At 34.9% G+C, this 13868-nt stretch overlaps 1 protein-coding gene and 1 long non-coding RNA gene across 3 annotated transcripts in view; one reads left to right on the top strand and one right to left on the bottom strand.

Moving 5' to 3' along the window:
* Nucleotides 1–11826, bottom strand: part of LOC126831780 (integrin alpha-PS1) — a 47092-nt gene extending 35266 nt beyond the window's left edge. For both annotated transcript variants that reach the window (XM_050562421.2, XM_050562422.2), the window contains exon 1: nt 11624–11826. In XM_050562421.2, the coding sequence (XP_050418378.2) occupies nt 11624–11811 (188 nt within the window). In that variant the 5' untranslated portion in view covers nt 11812–11826. The remainder of the gene's footprint in view (nt 1–11623) is intronic.
* A 337-nt stretch (nt 11827–12163) lies between these two features.
* Nucleotides 12164–13636, top strand: LOC126831811 (uncharacterized). Its single transcript, XR_007684363.2, has 3 exons — nt 12164–12726; nt 13169–13241; nt 13581–13636. It is a non-coding gene; the product is annotated as an uncharacterized LOC126831811 (long non-coding RNA).
* The last annotated feature ends 232 nt before the right edge of the window (nt 13637–13868 follow it).

Below are 13868 nucleotides of genomic sequence, written 5' to 3'. Positions count from 1 at the left end.
TGGAATATACCTGCCAAACGGGAAACAGGGAATAAGCAGGAAACTGCCCAATAACTGTTCGGTTTACACTGCAGAGCTTGTGGCCATTCGTGACGCTATATCATGGATTTCCCATCAAAAGACTAGTAAGTTCGTCATTCCAAGCGACTCTCTGAGCAGTCTGATTTCAATCCAAAATGACAACTCGGACTCAAGACCAGAAGTCATTTTGCAAATCAGGCAGCTGTACCAGAGGGTTATAGAGAAGGGAAGCAAAGTAGAACTCGTGTGGATTCCATCACATGTCAACATTAGAGGAAACGAGGAGGCAGATCGACTCGCTAATGAAGGTCTCAAGGACACAGCACCACTCCGCACCATAGACTACAGCACCATGGAAATCTACAGTATGGTCAAAAGACAGGTCAATTCAATCTGGGAATTAAATCTCGTTGAACTTGACACATACAGATTCCAGCTGGATGACAAGATCTACACAAAGACAACACTCAATCACCCTAGAAGAGATATTTGTAGACTTATATCGAAGCTAAGGGTGAAAGAGCGGCTGCGAGACTACAAACACCAAGTCATCATCTGTGAGTGCGGAGAAGAATGTACCACCAACCATGTCCTGGTAGACTGCGAGGTATACGAGGAGGAGAGAAGGGAACTAGTGAGAATAATGGAGACCAACAACATACCATTCAACACTAAGAACCTACTCTTCCCGAGACCAGATCTGAAACTGCAAATCTTCAAACAAATCCACGCCCTAATGGACACAGTTGGACTAAGTAGAATAGTGAAGTAAGAGGGGGTCCCGGTTAGACGGGCCCGGCATCTAAACACTAAACTACATAGGGGATTTATACCAAACTGGCAGGATAGTGGAGTAAGGGGGAGTCACGATCAGACGGACTTGGCATCTAAACACTATTCCACCAAAAACAGACACCAAACCTACAGAGTGGGATAGTGGAGTAAGGGGAGGTCACGATAAGACGGGCCTGGCACCTAAACACAAACCCCACAAAGATGACATCTACCAAACTAGCAGGACAGTGGAGTAAGGGGGAGTTACGGTCAGATGAACTCGGCACCTAAACACTATTCCGCAAATAAAACTGATACCAAACCCAGAGAGTGGGATAGTGGAGTAAGGGGAGGCCACGATAAGACGGGCCTGGCACCTAAACACTAAAACGATTACATCTACCAATCCAGAAGCAGACGAGATCATCTACCAAACGATATGTTTTATATTAAATAAAGGGAAGAACTTCCCACTTAACCAAATCCATGGCCTAAGGCCAAATGGAAAGATTGCAAAATCATATTCTAAAAAACAGGAATCAGCTTCGGCTCTCCTACATGTATGTCTTGTCTGCGATATCACTTATGTGGAAGCAGACGTTAAACACCAAGAACGAACGAACGAACGAACGTGGCAAAACTGTTATACACCTTGGCCAGAAATTAACCCCCTAGATCTTGAGGCCCTAGTCTATAGGTAAATCCAGCACTGGTTGCTGGTATCACCAGCCTTACATACGTCACACATTGACAAAATACTGAAAGAGACGTACATTACTACCAGCATCCAATAGGATAAAATGATAACAATAATTTACATGGTGTAAAGTGTTAGTACTGGTAATTCTATAAAGATGACAGTATTACATTACACTAACATACAATAGTACTTATAATGACATTAACTACTACAACATTCATCAGTTGTTTCTTATATCATACTAACATTATAAATCTACTGAATCAGCAGTTTATGACTTGGGATTAAGGTTGCCTTTTTGGGGGTAATCTACATGTACATATTCATATACATGTAATGTACATGTAGACTGAATACCAATATTCTGTGGGTAACAGAGTCAATCTGTTCACAGAGGATTACAAAAGTCTTCTAATATCTCTGTAAAAGATGACTACCTTCAACACGTGATGTCTCATCATGCGACGTCAATCATTGGTTCAATGGCAAGTGCAATGTTTACATAAGACCCTACTGGTTCGGGCGGAAAGGACCTTTTACTCATTTTAATACCCATTTACACTAAAAAGGAAACGTCTTTATTTATTTTTCTAATACATAAATAAAATGTTTTAGAATTTAATTTGTCGGAGGAAAAAAGTTAATATTTGTGGCACATTAAGTCGCATCGATGTCCTCCTTATCAGTGATTGTCGCGGCCTAGCGAATATTCACTGCTGATCAGTGTGTAACAGTGTAGAATGAGTGTACATGTATGTGTGTCAAGGTGCATACTGAGTTTAACTAATTCAAAACACATCTACATGTACATGTATATGATATGAATGTAAAAATCTATTTTTTGAAGTTTAGGATACATCATACATGTACATGTATGTTGATTTAAAAATACCAATTTAGTTATGGAGCAAATTTTGATAAGGATGAATTTCATTAAAATATTATTAGTAAATAACTTGATACAAGAAATGATAGAATTTTTCATGACAGAATATTTCTGGCTCATCAAAATCTTCCTATATGTATAGATTTTTTGCCTCAAAAGTTCCATAATTTTACAAATTTTAATAATGGCAGTCAGAATGCATCTTACACAATATGTACATCATACTGAAAAAGGTGATAGTATTTTCCCTAGAGAACCCAGTGTTTTGTGGGCAACCTCCAAAATAGTTTTCATTTGAGAAGTGAGAGAAAAAGGTTGCGAATGGACATATTAGCAAAATTCATGCTAAAACACTGGCTATATAAAGTACATGTAGGATAATCAGTATTATCTTCCACTGGTCTCACTCCACTAATGGCTTTACTATATAATATGATAAATGTCCTGCTAGATAACCCAACCAAAGTAAACATAGTTTTATTGACAAAACTAGGAAAATACACTATCATAGAGACATCTTTCATCATGCTTACAGATTACATTACATTGTATAATACATCACTCATATACACCCACACACAGTATTTATAACAAGATAAATCACATACTAAATTCAATCTAAATACATTGTAAAAGTATTACAGAATGGCTCTCACTTTAAAATATTGTTTAGAAGTCATCAAATTCCACTATAAAGAACATGTAGATGTCCATCTAAAAAATATGTTGTAATATTTTTTGGAAATTGGATCAAAGAATGATAATGTATACATGTACATGTATCCAAGATGTGTAAAGTCTTTCTGACCCCTGCTTTTACATTAAAATACATCTTGAGTTCCAAACACTTCATGTGGCCATGTACAATGCCCCCCCCCCCCATCCAATCATCTTCTATAGAAAAATCACTTTGTTTGTCAATATGATATTTAGTTCAACCAAAATCTATACTGGCTGTTCAGAACCAAATATATTCTGAACAGACTAACAGAGGCATCTTTCAGTTGGTCTATCTGAAAGATTTGGTACAAAATACTGATAAATATTGAATAAATGGCCATGATAAAATTCTCTATAAATATGCAAAAAATAGAAGTTTTTTCACTGTAGAATTTCCTAAGATCAGTCACACTCGACTGCTTTTAAATCCTTTTCATTCTATGTTTTTGTTGGTCATGGGGGGTACTTTCAGAAGCAAGTAGTCATCTATATTGAATTAAGCTGCAAAGTAAAGTTACAGACACACTATACATTAGGCCTAGCCTAATGGTTTTAGAATATTAACTATTTTACATGTAAATTAATATTCAGTTCTGAGTCTTCAAGCAGCATGATGGCACATTGTAGCTATCAAGAAAAATAAACAGAAGAAAATTAGAGCAGAAATCGTCTAGACTAGAGAAATGTATGTTTGGGTCACATTGTTTTCACTTGTATAGGTGTATGTATATAGGTGATCTTTACTCTTTCTGATTAGAAGAAATAGTATAATGTTATAATGCTTACATCATGTGGACTTATGTTTGCTCTTCATACTTGGCACGTCTACACTGTACCTATATGTATACAATTGAATAGATCAAAAGTTTGTCTTTAAACTTGACAATAAAATTGTATGTCACAAGGGTGTAATTGTGGAATGGAGAAAATAATTAAATACATGGTACCCTTTATGTATACAGTCTGGTACCCTTTATGTATACAGTCTGCATGATACTGCTTCATATCTCTAAGTTCTGTTTCCATTTTATCAAACTTCTTACAAATTGACAAATGTACCTTATTCCAAAGAACATCATTCCAGTCACTACTTAATGCATTCTTTACATATTTTTTCAAGGGATAGTATTTTTCATAAGCAATGTTTAAAGAGCATTATAAGCTCATTAGCATTGCCATACCTTATACCAATTATGGCCTTGTGTTTTTCATTGGTCTACTACATATAGGTTTGCTGGCAAATGTTTGGAAAAGTGGACCATGAGAAATTTATAAAACATTTTCTTTTTATTTTCCTGGAACAATAATAGTTTATCCTACATGTATCATCTTGTAAGATGTGGGGAAAATATATTCTACAAAGTTTTATTCACCACAGACCAAAAACAGTGTATCAAAATTATTCTACATGTAAGGTACATGTAAGTCGAAAATCTTGTGGAACTCTTGTGGTGAAAAATCCCACACAAATGCCCCCAAACTTTGCCGTAGATGGCCCACAACTAACTTTACTTCACACTTCTATTAAACCTATATGGTATTATTCATGTACATCACTTTTTGGAAATTACAGTTTCTTTTCAGATGGCATTAACAGAGAAATTGTTATGTTGAAATATTGCATTGACTGCATCCTGCAATAACAACATGAGGTATGTAACATGCATGGGCCCAGTTCCTGAAAAGTATGTTTATGTATATTGCCTATCCGTAACTTGCTGTACGCACCACTTTGGAAGATAACTAATCTGAAAACCCACTTTATTACTACAGAATATGCAGCAATGGTCAATAAACTGATAATGCCTGCAACCGTTAATCAGTAATATAAGGGCAAAGTTGCTGCAAAAAACTGTGGTAAGTTATTGCCTAGCTTCAATGTCAGCTTCATCCACCCTGTCTAATAGCATACTTTACAATTAGTTGTCTTCATTAAAAGGCCATTCACTGATCATTGATAAGTTAAAGTTGTTTATTGAGACCTGATAAAGATGTCAAAGAACAAATCCAGGTTTGTTTTACCACTTTCAATGGAAACATAGTTGTACATGTGGTTCTGAATCTACAAAGATTTATGGTAAAGCTCAAAGACAAAAGACATATGCCTGCCAGACAGAGGGGGTTAGACACTAGAGTTGTAATTTGAACTATTTAACAACAGTGTTATCAAAATGTCAGCAAAGAAAGCGAAGGGGTGTGCTACAACACCTGTATGATAGGGAAACATGGGGATGAGATGAAAACAGCTGATTAATATAAACCAAGAGTTTCACTACAATTATCCTGGTGGGACAGGAAATATGTGATCAAGAGGTGAAAGGGTTAATATAAATAAGCAATAAACTGTACCTCATTGACACCTCTATTGAGTTTATAGTGTATTAAAGGGACATGGAAATAATTAGTAATACCAAGTACCGGTACATACATGTACAATATACTGTTATGACTAACACACCATGTCAAGTACCTGTACTCAACAACTTCCATCAATGAACAATATTACAGTGACTAGAGTCTCCAGTCTAACCACCGGAATTTAATACCTCAAAACTGCTCCCTTCCAGAAATCATGTTATCACTGGAAACAATTATTGTACCTCTTGTAAAATTTTCTTTTGGACAGATTGGAAATTGATTTAATGTATTTATATGTCAATAATATGCAACAAAATGTTTTTCATCAAGATCAACTGGATGTCAAGTCCATTGTACATAAAAAATGATTCAGAAAAAACAACAACATTTGAACATCTAAATAAAGTAAATGTATGGTCCTTAATACATGTAGATGTACTCACATGGCCAGTCATAATAAAAAAAATATAAGACTGGGGTAATACACAAATATTACATATACAGGAAGTCTAATAATATACATGTACGTGTGTAATGTAATATAAGTTTACATAAAGTTTAATACATATCAAGTTTAACATAAATACACATGGATCTACTTTTAATACACAAATACAGATAGATCCACTCTTTATACACAAATACACCTGGATAAACTTTTTATACACAAATACATGTGGATTGTAGATCCATGTTTATATACAGAAATTTAACACTAACACAGATAAGTCGCTAAAATAATTGCCGGCTCGCATGAAACTTTAGAAATTGAAGGACAGAAATAAAAACTATGACAATGAGATAAATCCATTAAAATTCCACACACCATATAAACTACACTCAATGTGCACTGCCTAGGGCTGTTGCACAAATTAGTTAAACTAGCATTCAGTGTTTATAATATCCTCTATGATAATAATCAAATTTAATGATAGCCCAATTTGTCCTTGTTGAAACTTGAAATATAACATCTGTTAATTCTCACTAAATTCAATGTATCTAATTATTCCAAATCATTTCATTCCAGTAGTATCAGACATTTTAACAAACGCCTTGTGACTTAAAGATGCATTATGTAGGAGCTACATGTAAATCTGCCTATCACAGGTCTTTTTTGGAGGGCTTCAAATGTTATCTAAATTATTGATTAGGCATTTATTTCCATGACAAGCCCATAATCAACTCTCTAGATCATCAGATACTGATTCCAACTCACATACCATTTAATAATTTAATGATAAAATTAATGGATAATCAAGACTATCTGATCAATACTTAGCTCAGAATAAAGTAATTTGGCTGAAGTATTCATTTTCTATTAACTATTATAGCAACAATGGCCAGCTCTTTATCTAAATCTTACATACATTTACAGGTAATGCATCTTTAATTAAGTCCCATTAGCATTGTATCTGTTTTTGAATACATTGAATTGTTTGGTTATTTTTCTAAAAATTTATTCATTAGTTAACCAATATTCAATAAAGTGGTAAAGTGTCTTCCAGGCCTGAAGAGACTAGTACAGTACTCTAGCTTGAGTTATCTACATGTAACTGTAATATTAAATGCAGTACACTGATCATTTCTGATATTGCCTCTTATACTGTTAAATCGATCTCCAACTTAAAACTTGGAAGTAATTTTCAGCCGATCAAAAATTGCTGTAGACCAAAACAAGCAATCAGATTGGTTGAGACACTTTGCGAATACATAAAACCATTTCAAAGTCAAGAAAGTAAACAAGTCGATTCAATTATTAAATGAATCATACATTTACATGTAAATGAGGGTTAGATGTTAAGGATTCAAATCAGGCATGCTTGAATTGGGTTTATGAAGTGTCAGAGTCTGACAATTTTCTATGATAATTATATTGGGTTTAAATGAGGAAAGGCACTCTACATGTACATGTAACTTAAAGGAGGCAAGTCTTTAACTTAATATCATCCAGTCTTCAACATTCCAAACATTTGTAATGAAGCAGTACTCAATGAACAAGGATAAACATACATGTATCCCACAGAAGAATACTTCCGGTATAGACTGGAATAACCAGATTCTATGCCAAAGACTGCCATTCAATTTGCACTCTTCACATTGAATGTAAAGCAGTATATACCTTCATATTACATTATTATGTGTTGCAACCAATTTGTGTCCATTTCTATGTGCCAAAGAATAGCAATTTACCTCCTTTAAACTGAATACGGCAACATCAGCCGTACTACTTGTAATACAGTTAGATAACCCAAACTAAGATGTGGAGAGAAATATTTAATTTCTTTATTGACTTTAATGTTAATGCTTGTCTCTTTGCTTGGCTCAACATGTAACTTTTTCCCCAATTTTCGTTAGGCTGAACAGTGAACACGTTTCACCACAGATGGAGCCACAAACATCTACATGTATGGACACGTCTTGCTCCAATCTAGCATTAGGTTGATCATTGAAATTTTGAGATACACAAATTTGAAGTAGCATACTAATAAAAATGAAACTACGTGTAATTGCATCTAGGTATGTTATCCTTCTTCCCCTAAATCACAAATATTCACAAAAACCTGGGAGGAAATGTCAATTCAACTCAAATCATCTTCTCTAATTCTAGACCAGAAAGTCAACAAAAATGCTCATTCAAAATTGGAGGAAGTCTATAAATAGAAGAAACTATGGAAGTAAATGGTGTTCTGGTAACAGTTACCGAATCAGACTCAATGTCCATAGTCATATTTGATAGTATTTGTAGGCGAAATTGGTAAATTGTTGATACTGTAAGAGCACAACTTTGTACTGCCACACAAGAATCGTCTGAATGTTAACAATCAATGCATGATTACCATACTACATGATAATGTACTTGTATGTATATTCTTTTGATAAAATGACAGTGAACGCATATGCCTGTACATATGTATGTACATGTACATGTATAATTCAGGAGTAAAATCTTTATGTAATACAATCTATCACATTTGTCTATGTCTGCTTTCTTAGATATCACAATAAATTTTAAATAGGAACAGATGTTGGCTGCTTGAAGTATGATATTTAAATTTCTCTGACAAATCCCACAAAAAAAAAATGTTATCCAAAAACAATCTCAAAAACATTTATCTGTGCATGTTGTTACTAGGTAACCATTAAAATTCATGCCTGTAGTACAAACTGTTGTCACATGCACATCCACTGGTATGTGATGTGAACTTTTTGAATTAGGAAAATTTGTCTGAATGCATAAAATGCACATTATAATGATTGAGGAATGTAACAGCAGTAAGCATATATGTATCAAGTGAAATGCTTCTGTAATATTTGGTGCAACATGTAACACCCTCAATTTATGAAAGTTTCTGATTTTTTATATAGTTCATCACAACCCCAAAGTTTCGACTTTTAACTGATAGCGGTCACGGTGGCTAAGTGGGTAAGACGCTGGCTCGCTAGCCTGGAGGTCGGGTGTTCGATCCCTGCATTAGCTGTGAAAGTTCATCCAGATTTTCCGGCGTGGTTCCCCCTTGTCATTGATGCAGGACGGAGGGCCTGACAAGGACAGCTGTCTAGTCATTCGGATGAGATGAAAAACCGAGGTCCCGTGTACACATTGGCATGCACATAAAAGATCCCTTGACAATTGGAATTTGATATAAGAGTAGGCCATAGTGCCGCTGTCCAGGCAACATTTCCCTCATAGCACACACGGTATGGCGTATGCCTGTCTTCATTAGCCCAGTTCAGAGCAGATCAGTAGGACGTTAAACCCCATTTCATTTCATTTTTTAACTGATAGTTCAGCTTTAAAAACTATCTTTATTAAATAATAATAGCTGATCTGCCGTTCAGCAACTGTTGATGATTAACCATAAAAATGGATAATCGAGTATTGTTTATTATCGCAACAACGGTAACAATGACAATCGAGTCTACAGTGTTATTGAAATGAGGATTTTTTTTTTAAGAGTGAAGTAATTTGACCGAAATTTTCAGCATATTTCCTTTACATTATCTATTTTTTAACTATTATGGCAAGAACTGTCAACTCTTTATCTAATCTTCCATGTAATGCTGCTTTAAGGCATATTGCTCAACTGTATGGCTGATGTAGTTATCACTATGTGGCCATAACCACCAAAGCACTCTGGAATAGTGTGGAGGAACTTATCGCTAACCACATACATGTAACAAAACTGAAGTTTGTATTCCCGAGAAAAAATACTACAGAGCTTCACACTATTGACTAGGATAATCATTTCAAAGAGTCTTCCATACAAAATAAATATGCTTGATAAGTTGATACACTAACAAACTTCTCGGAAGGTTCCTAAACTCTGAAGAACTCCAAATCTCACTCAGTCGACAGTTATGGATGAGTCAAATGGAATGTAGTACCAGTCACCAGAGCAGATGCCAATTACAAGAGTGCCAATCCTTTATCTATTAATTCTAAACTAATGTATGATGTACATTTCTTCATGGTGTCTACTATGTGTACATGTATGTTTCACTTTGTTCAAACAAAGTTGTGACATGCAAAATGATACATGTATACATGTATGTAACAACATGCTACAATTTTCAATAAAATTTATAAACATAAAATAGTACATGCATCAATGAATCACCATCAATCACATGTACAAATGTTGAAAATTTGATACATGTACATCAAAAACACTAGATTTTCAAAATAAATGTCAAGAATTGACCCTTCAGATACATGCATGTAAATGTATCTTATGGAAAGAATACTTAGCTTTAAAAGTATTTCATCCCAGGCCTATGTAAATTTAAACCTAGACATTTGTAGTTCTATGAAATGAGCATGGATCATCTCCAAATAATCAACATTACATGTATGTCTTTGAACTCCTCTGATAAATGGGATCCCCAGGCTGTGTAGTTAAATACACAAAAACTCTCCAATCTTAATTGCACACTAATTATCTTAATTGGTTGCTAACAAGTTAATTAACACCTGAAAGCAATACTCTGATGATTAATGTTATCAATGAGTCAGCTGACTGAATAAACACAGACGTCTGGCTTATTTTACTAAGACTTTTTTAAAATGGTGTTTGCGAATGATTTATCATACATGTATGCAACATACAAATTATGAATAATGAAACAACTTTGATTATTGTACTGATAATCTAATGTTTGACACATCTCTAGAGTATGACAGTTCCAATATACATGTGTATATCCATTATTATGATTTGTGTACATGTAGTTGTTCAATAAAGCAGTTGAATGGTTTTTACATTCATTTTTGATAAAGAAATGGTGTTTAACATCGAAACTTTCTGTAACAACTGAGCTAATACAGATCAGCATAAAGTGCTGTTCTGGCAAATCTGTATGTAAATTCAAACAGTACATAGGTGGACCTTGATTTCTTGATTTTTTCATTCCAAACGAATGTCTTTAGATGCTTTTCCTGAATCAATCTAATTTCGAAAAAAATAAATTGTGAACTGACAAGAATAGGATATCAATATCATTGTGGGCATTTAGTAATATCCTCTCAATATAATAAATAGTTAATTTCAATAATGTTAAACATGGTTGTTTTATGAAATTGTAACCCCAAATATGTGGCAAAGACACTCCTAAAGAGATTAACCTTACTAAACACAGCAACATTCTTACTCATGGACTGTAGGCTATATCATTACATTGTTCTGAATCAATACACAAAGGCTTGTAAGCTACAACCATAAAACAAAAATAAAACCAGTATGTCTGGCCTTTTATTTCAATAACAATTGTTCAAAAATATGTTTTTAAATTTTGTTACCCTTATATAAATGCATTTATACTATCAAATGATACACATGTGCTGGCTACCGAGCAAACTATCACTCAAGTTTAAATAAAAATAGTAGCCTATTATATTATACTGTCATTTGAACTATGACCTCATCTGAACCAGCCTACTTTACTCTGCTCAGTTGAATCAATCTTGTTTTCCTGTATTTTATGACGCTTTATATCATTGCCGGTATGATAAACGCATAACGAAATTTGACATAAAATACTCACTTTAATTAAAAACAATATTATAACTACAAGACAAATCATAAAGAATTTGATGATTAAAAATAACCGTGACAAAAACATTGCATAAAAGTGACAATTCAATTGTCACAATATTTCAGACTTACAAATCCTCTGTCACTTCACCGCTGTTTTCGTCGATAATTTGGTGTACAGCAACTGAATATCCAAAATAAGCATCCACATCTCCTTGTTTTATCACAGAAAATCTAGCATCTAAATTAAATCCATTGCATAAAAGAGTTTTTGTCAGTAAAACGAGACATAAAATGCCTCTCACCGTTTCTAACGCCATGCCGATCCAGATAGTGAAGACCATACGCGGTTTGGCGAGACAAGGCGAGAAGTTAAAACGGGCACCTGTTGTGTCGCGATTATCCAAACATATTTTACCGTTAATTTTCACTTACTGGATAACCAAAAGTAGCTTCCGGTGCAGCAGAGCAACTGACAGTGACAATTATTGAACTTTGTTGTGACTCAAGGATGATACTATCCATTAGATCATTGTTTTGAGTATTTTGATTGGGATTGACATCACTGCGAGTGTAGGACTGCACTTAAAAGACACTAAAGATGTTGTCTAATTTAGTGAAACAGCACCAAGTTCGTCAACAAGCAAGGAAAGAGATACAGGGTTGGTTGTGCAATGAAATGAAATGGGGTGTTAAGGCCTACTACTACTGTACTACTTTTACTAGGCCTAGCCAAGCTATTACTAACTATTAGGCAGCTGTTCTGCACCGACTGGACAAGTGAAGACGGGCATACATGTACGCCATACAAATGACTATAGATAACTTGACCCTTGCCAGGCCCTCTGTCCTGGATCACTGTGAGAAAGTTTCACGGTGGGTAAGACGCTGGCTCGCTAGCCTGTGGTCGGGTGTTTGATCGCGACATTGGCCGAGAAAGTTCATCCCAATTTTCCGGCATGGTTCCCCCTTGTCAGTGTTTTGTCATTCGGATGGGACCAAAAATCGAGGTCCTGTGTACACATTGGGGTGCGCGTAAAAGATCCATTGTCAGTTGGAATTCGATATAAGAGTAGGCCGTAGTGCCGCTGTCCGGGCAAAATTTCTCTCATAGCACACTGTATGGCGTATGCCCGTCTTCATTAGCCCAGTTCGGGGGGAGAACAGTAGGTTAAACCCCATTTCAACCAATGAACCTTCTCAGCCCACACTGGGGTCAAACACAGGACATCCAGGTTAGCGAGCCAACGTCTTACTTACCCACCGTGTTAGTTGTATAAAATAATATGTACCTTTTCTCAACCTCTTCACGATACATGTACACGTTTTGACAGTGTTTTCAGCGACCGTCTGAGCCTTTTATTCTGACAGATGTCGGTCTTAAAACTTTTAGACCCTTTTTATGTACAGACCTAAAATTATCAACAGTGTTAGATTTTCATCCCACATAATATACATAAACAAATCAACACATAAAATCCAATGAAACTCCCAATTTTCTTTTCTTGCCAAAACCAAAGAGACATAGCCATTTTAAGGTTACAGTGTACTTACATATTTTTTCTAACTGCGGACCCAAAATTTTTAATGTAGGCAAAGACATGAACCTTCTTCACAAAACAAATCAAGACATCATTGGATCCTAAATATGTATATATTTTAAATTGTCTTTTTCAGAAAAACGTAAACGAGATGCTATTGTAGCCTCAACTGCCCTGTCTCATGTTTTAGTGGACCACTTGAATTCAGGGTTAGTTAAGTTTTTAGATACTCAGTAACTCAATATCTACAAAATCCTGCTTGTTGATATTGATTTCTGATGACGACATAAGAAGTATGTTTAATAAATAAATATAAATTGTTATAGTTTCATTTCTGACTTTCTAAATGTAGATTGTTATAGTTTCATTTCTGTTTCATATCTCCCTGTTATACATGTAGGTTCTCCGCCATAGTTATATGTTTGCTTCCGAAATTTTATGCTAAATTAATTTTACATTGCACTATTCAACCGGTATTACAGCTAGTTATGTCCTGTTTCAATCCAGATTTCTATTTGTATCAATTGCTTTATATTATTTTTTTATAGTGTTGCTCAAGCTTATGTTAATCAAAAGAAACTGGATACAGAGACAAAGATTTTACAAGCCAATGCGGCTCAGTTCTCTAAACAGACAGTACAATGGCTTAAACTGATAGAAGATTTTAATACAGCATTGAAAGTTAGTGGTGATAAATTATTATCAGTACATTTCCTAATCTTTAAATTTAAGAAACTCACTGCATTATAAGCACAAAGGGAATCATAGTTAGGGCACTGATTAGCTATGATAGGTACATGTAAGTGTGTAGGCTCTACTATTGAGAGTAGAGGGAA

This window comes from Patella vulgata, chromosome 9, assembly GCF_932274485.2.
Source record: "Patella vulgata chromosome 9, xgPatVulg1.2, whole genome shotgun sequence".
NCBI classification, from domain to species: domain Eukaryota; kingdom Metazoa; phylum Mollusca; class Gastropoda; family Patellidae; genus Patella; species Patella vulgata.
This window is presented reverse-complemented; position numbering and strand designations above follow the sequence as displayed.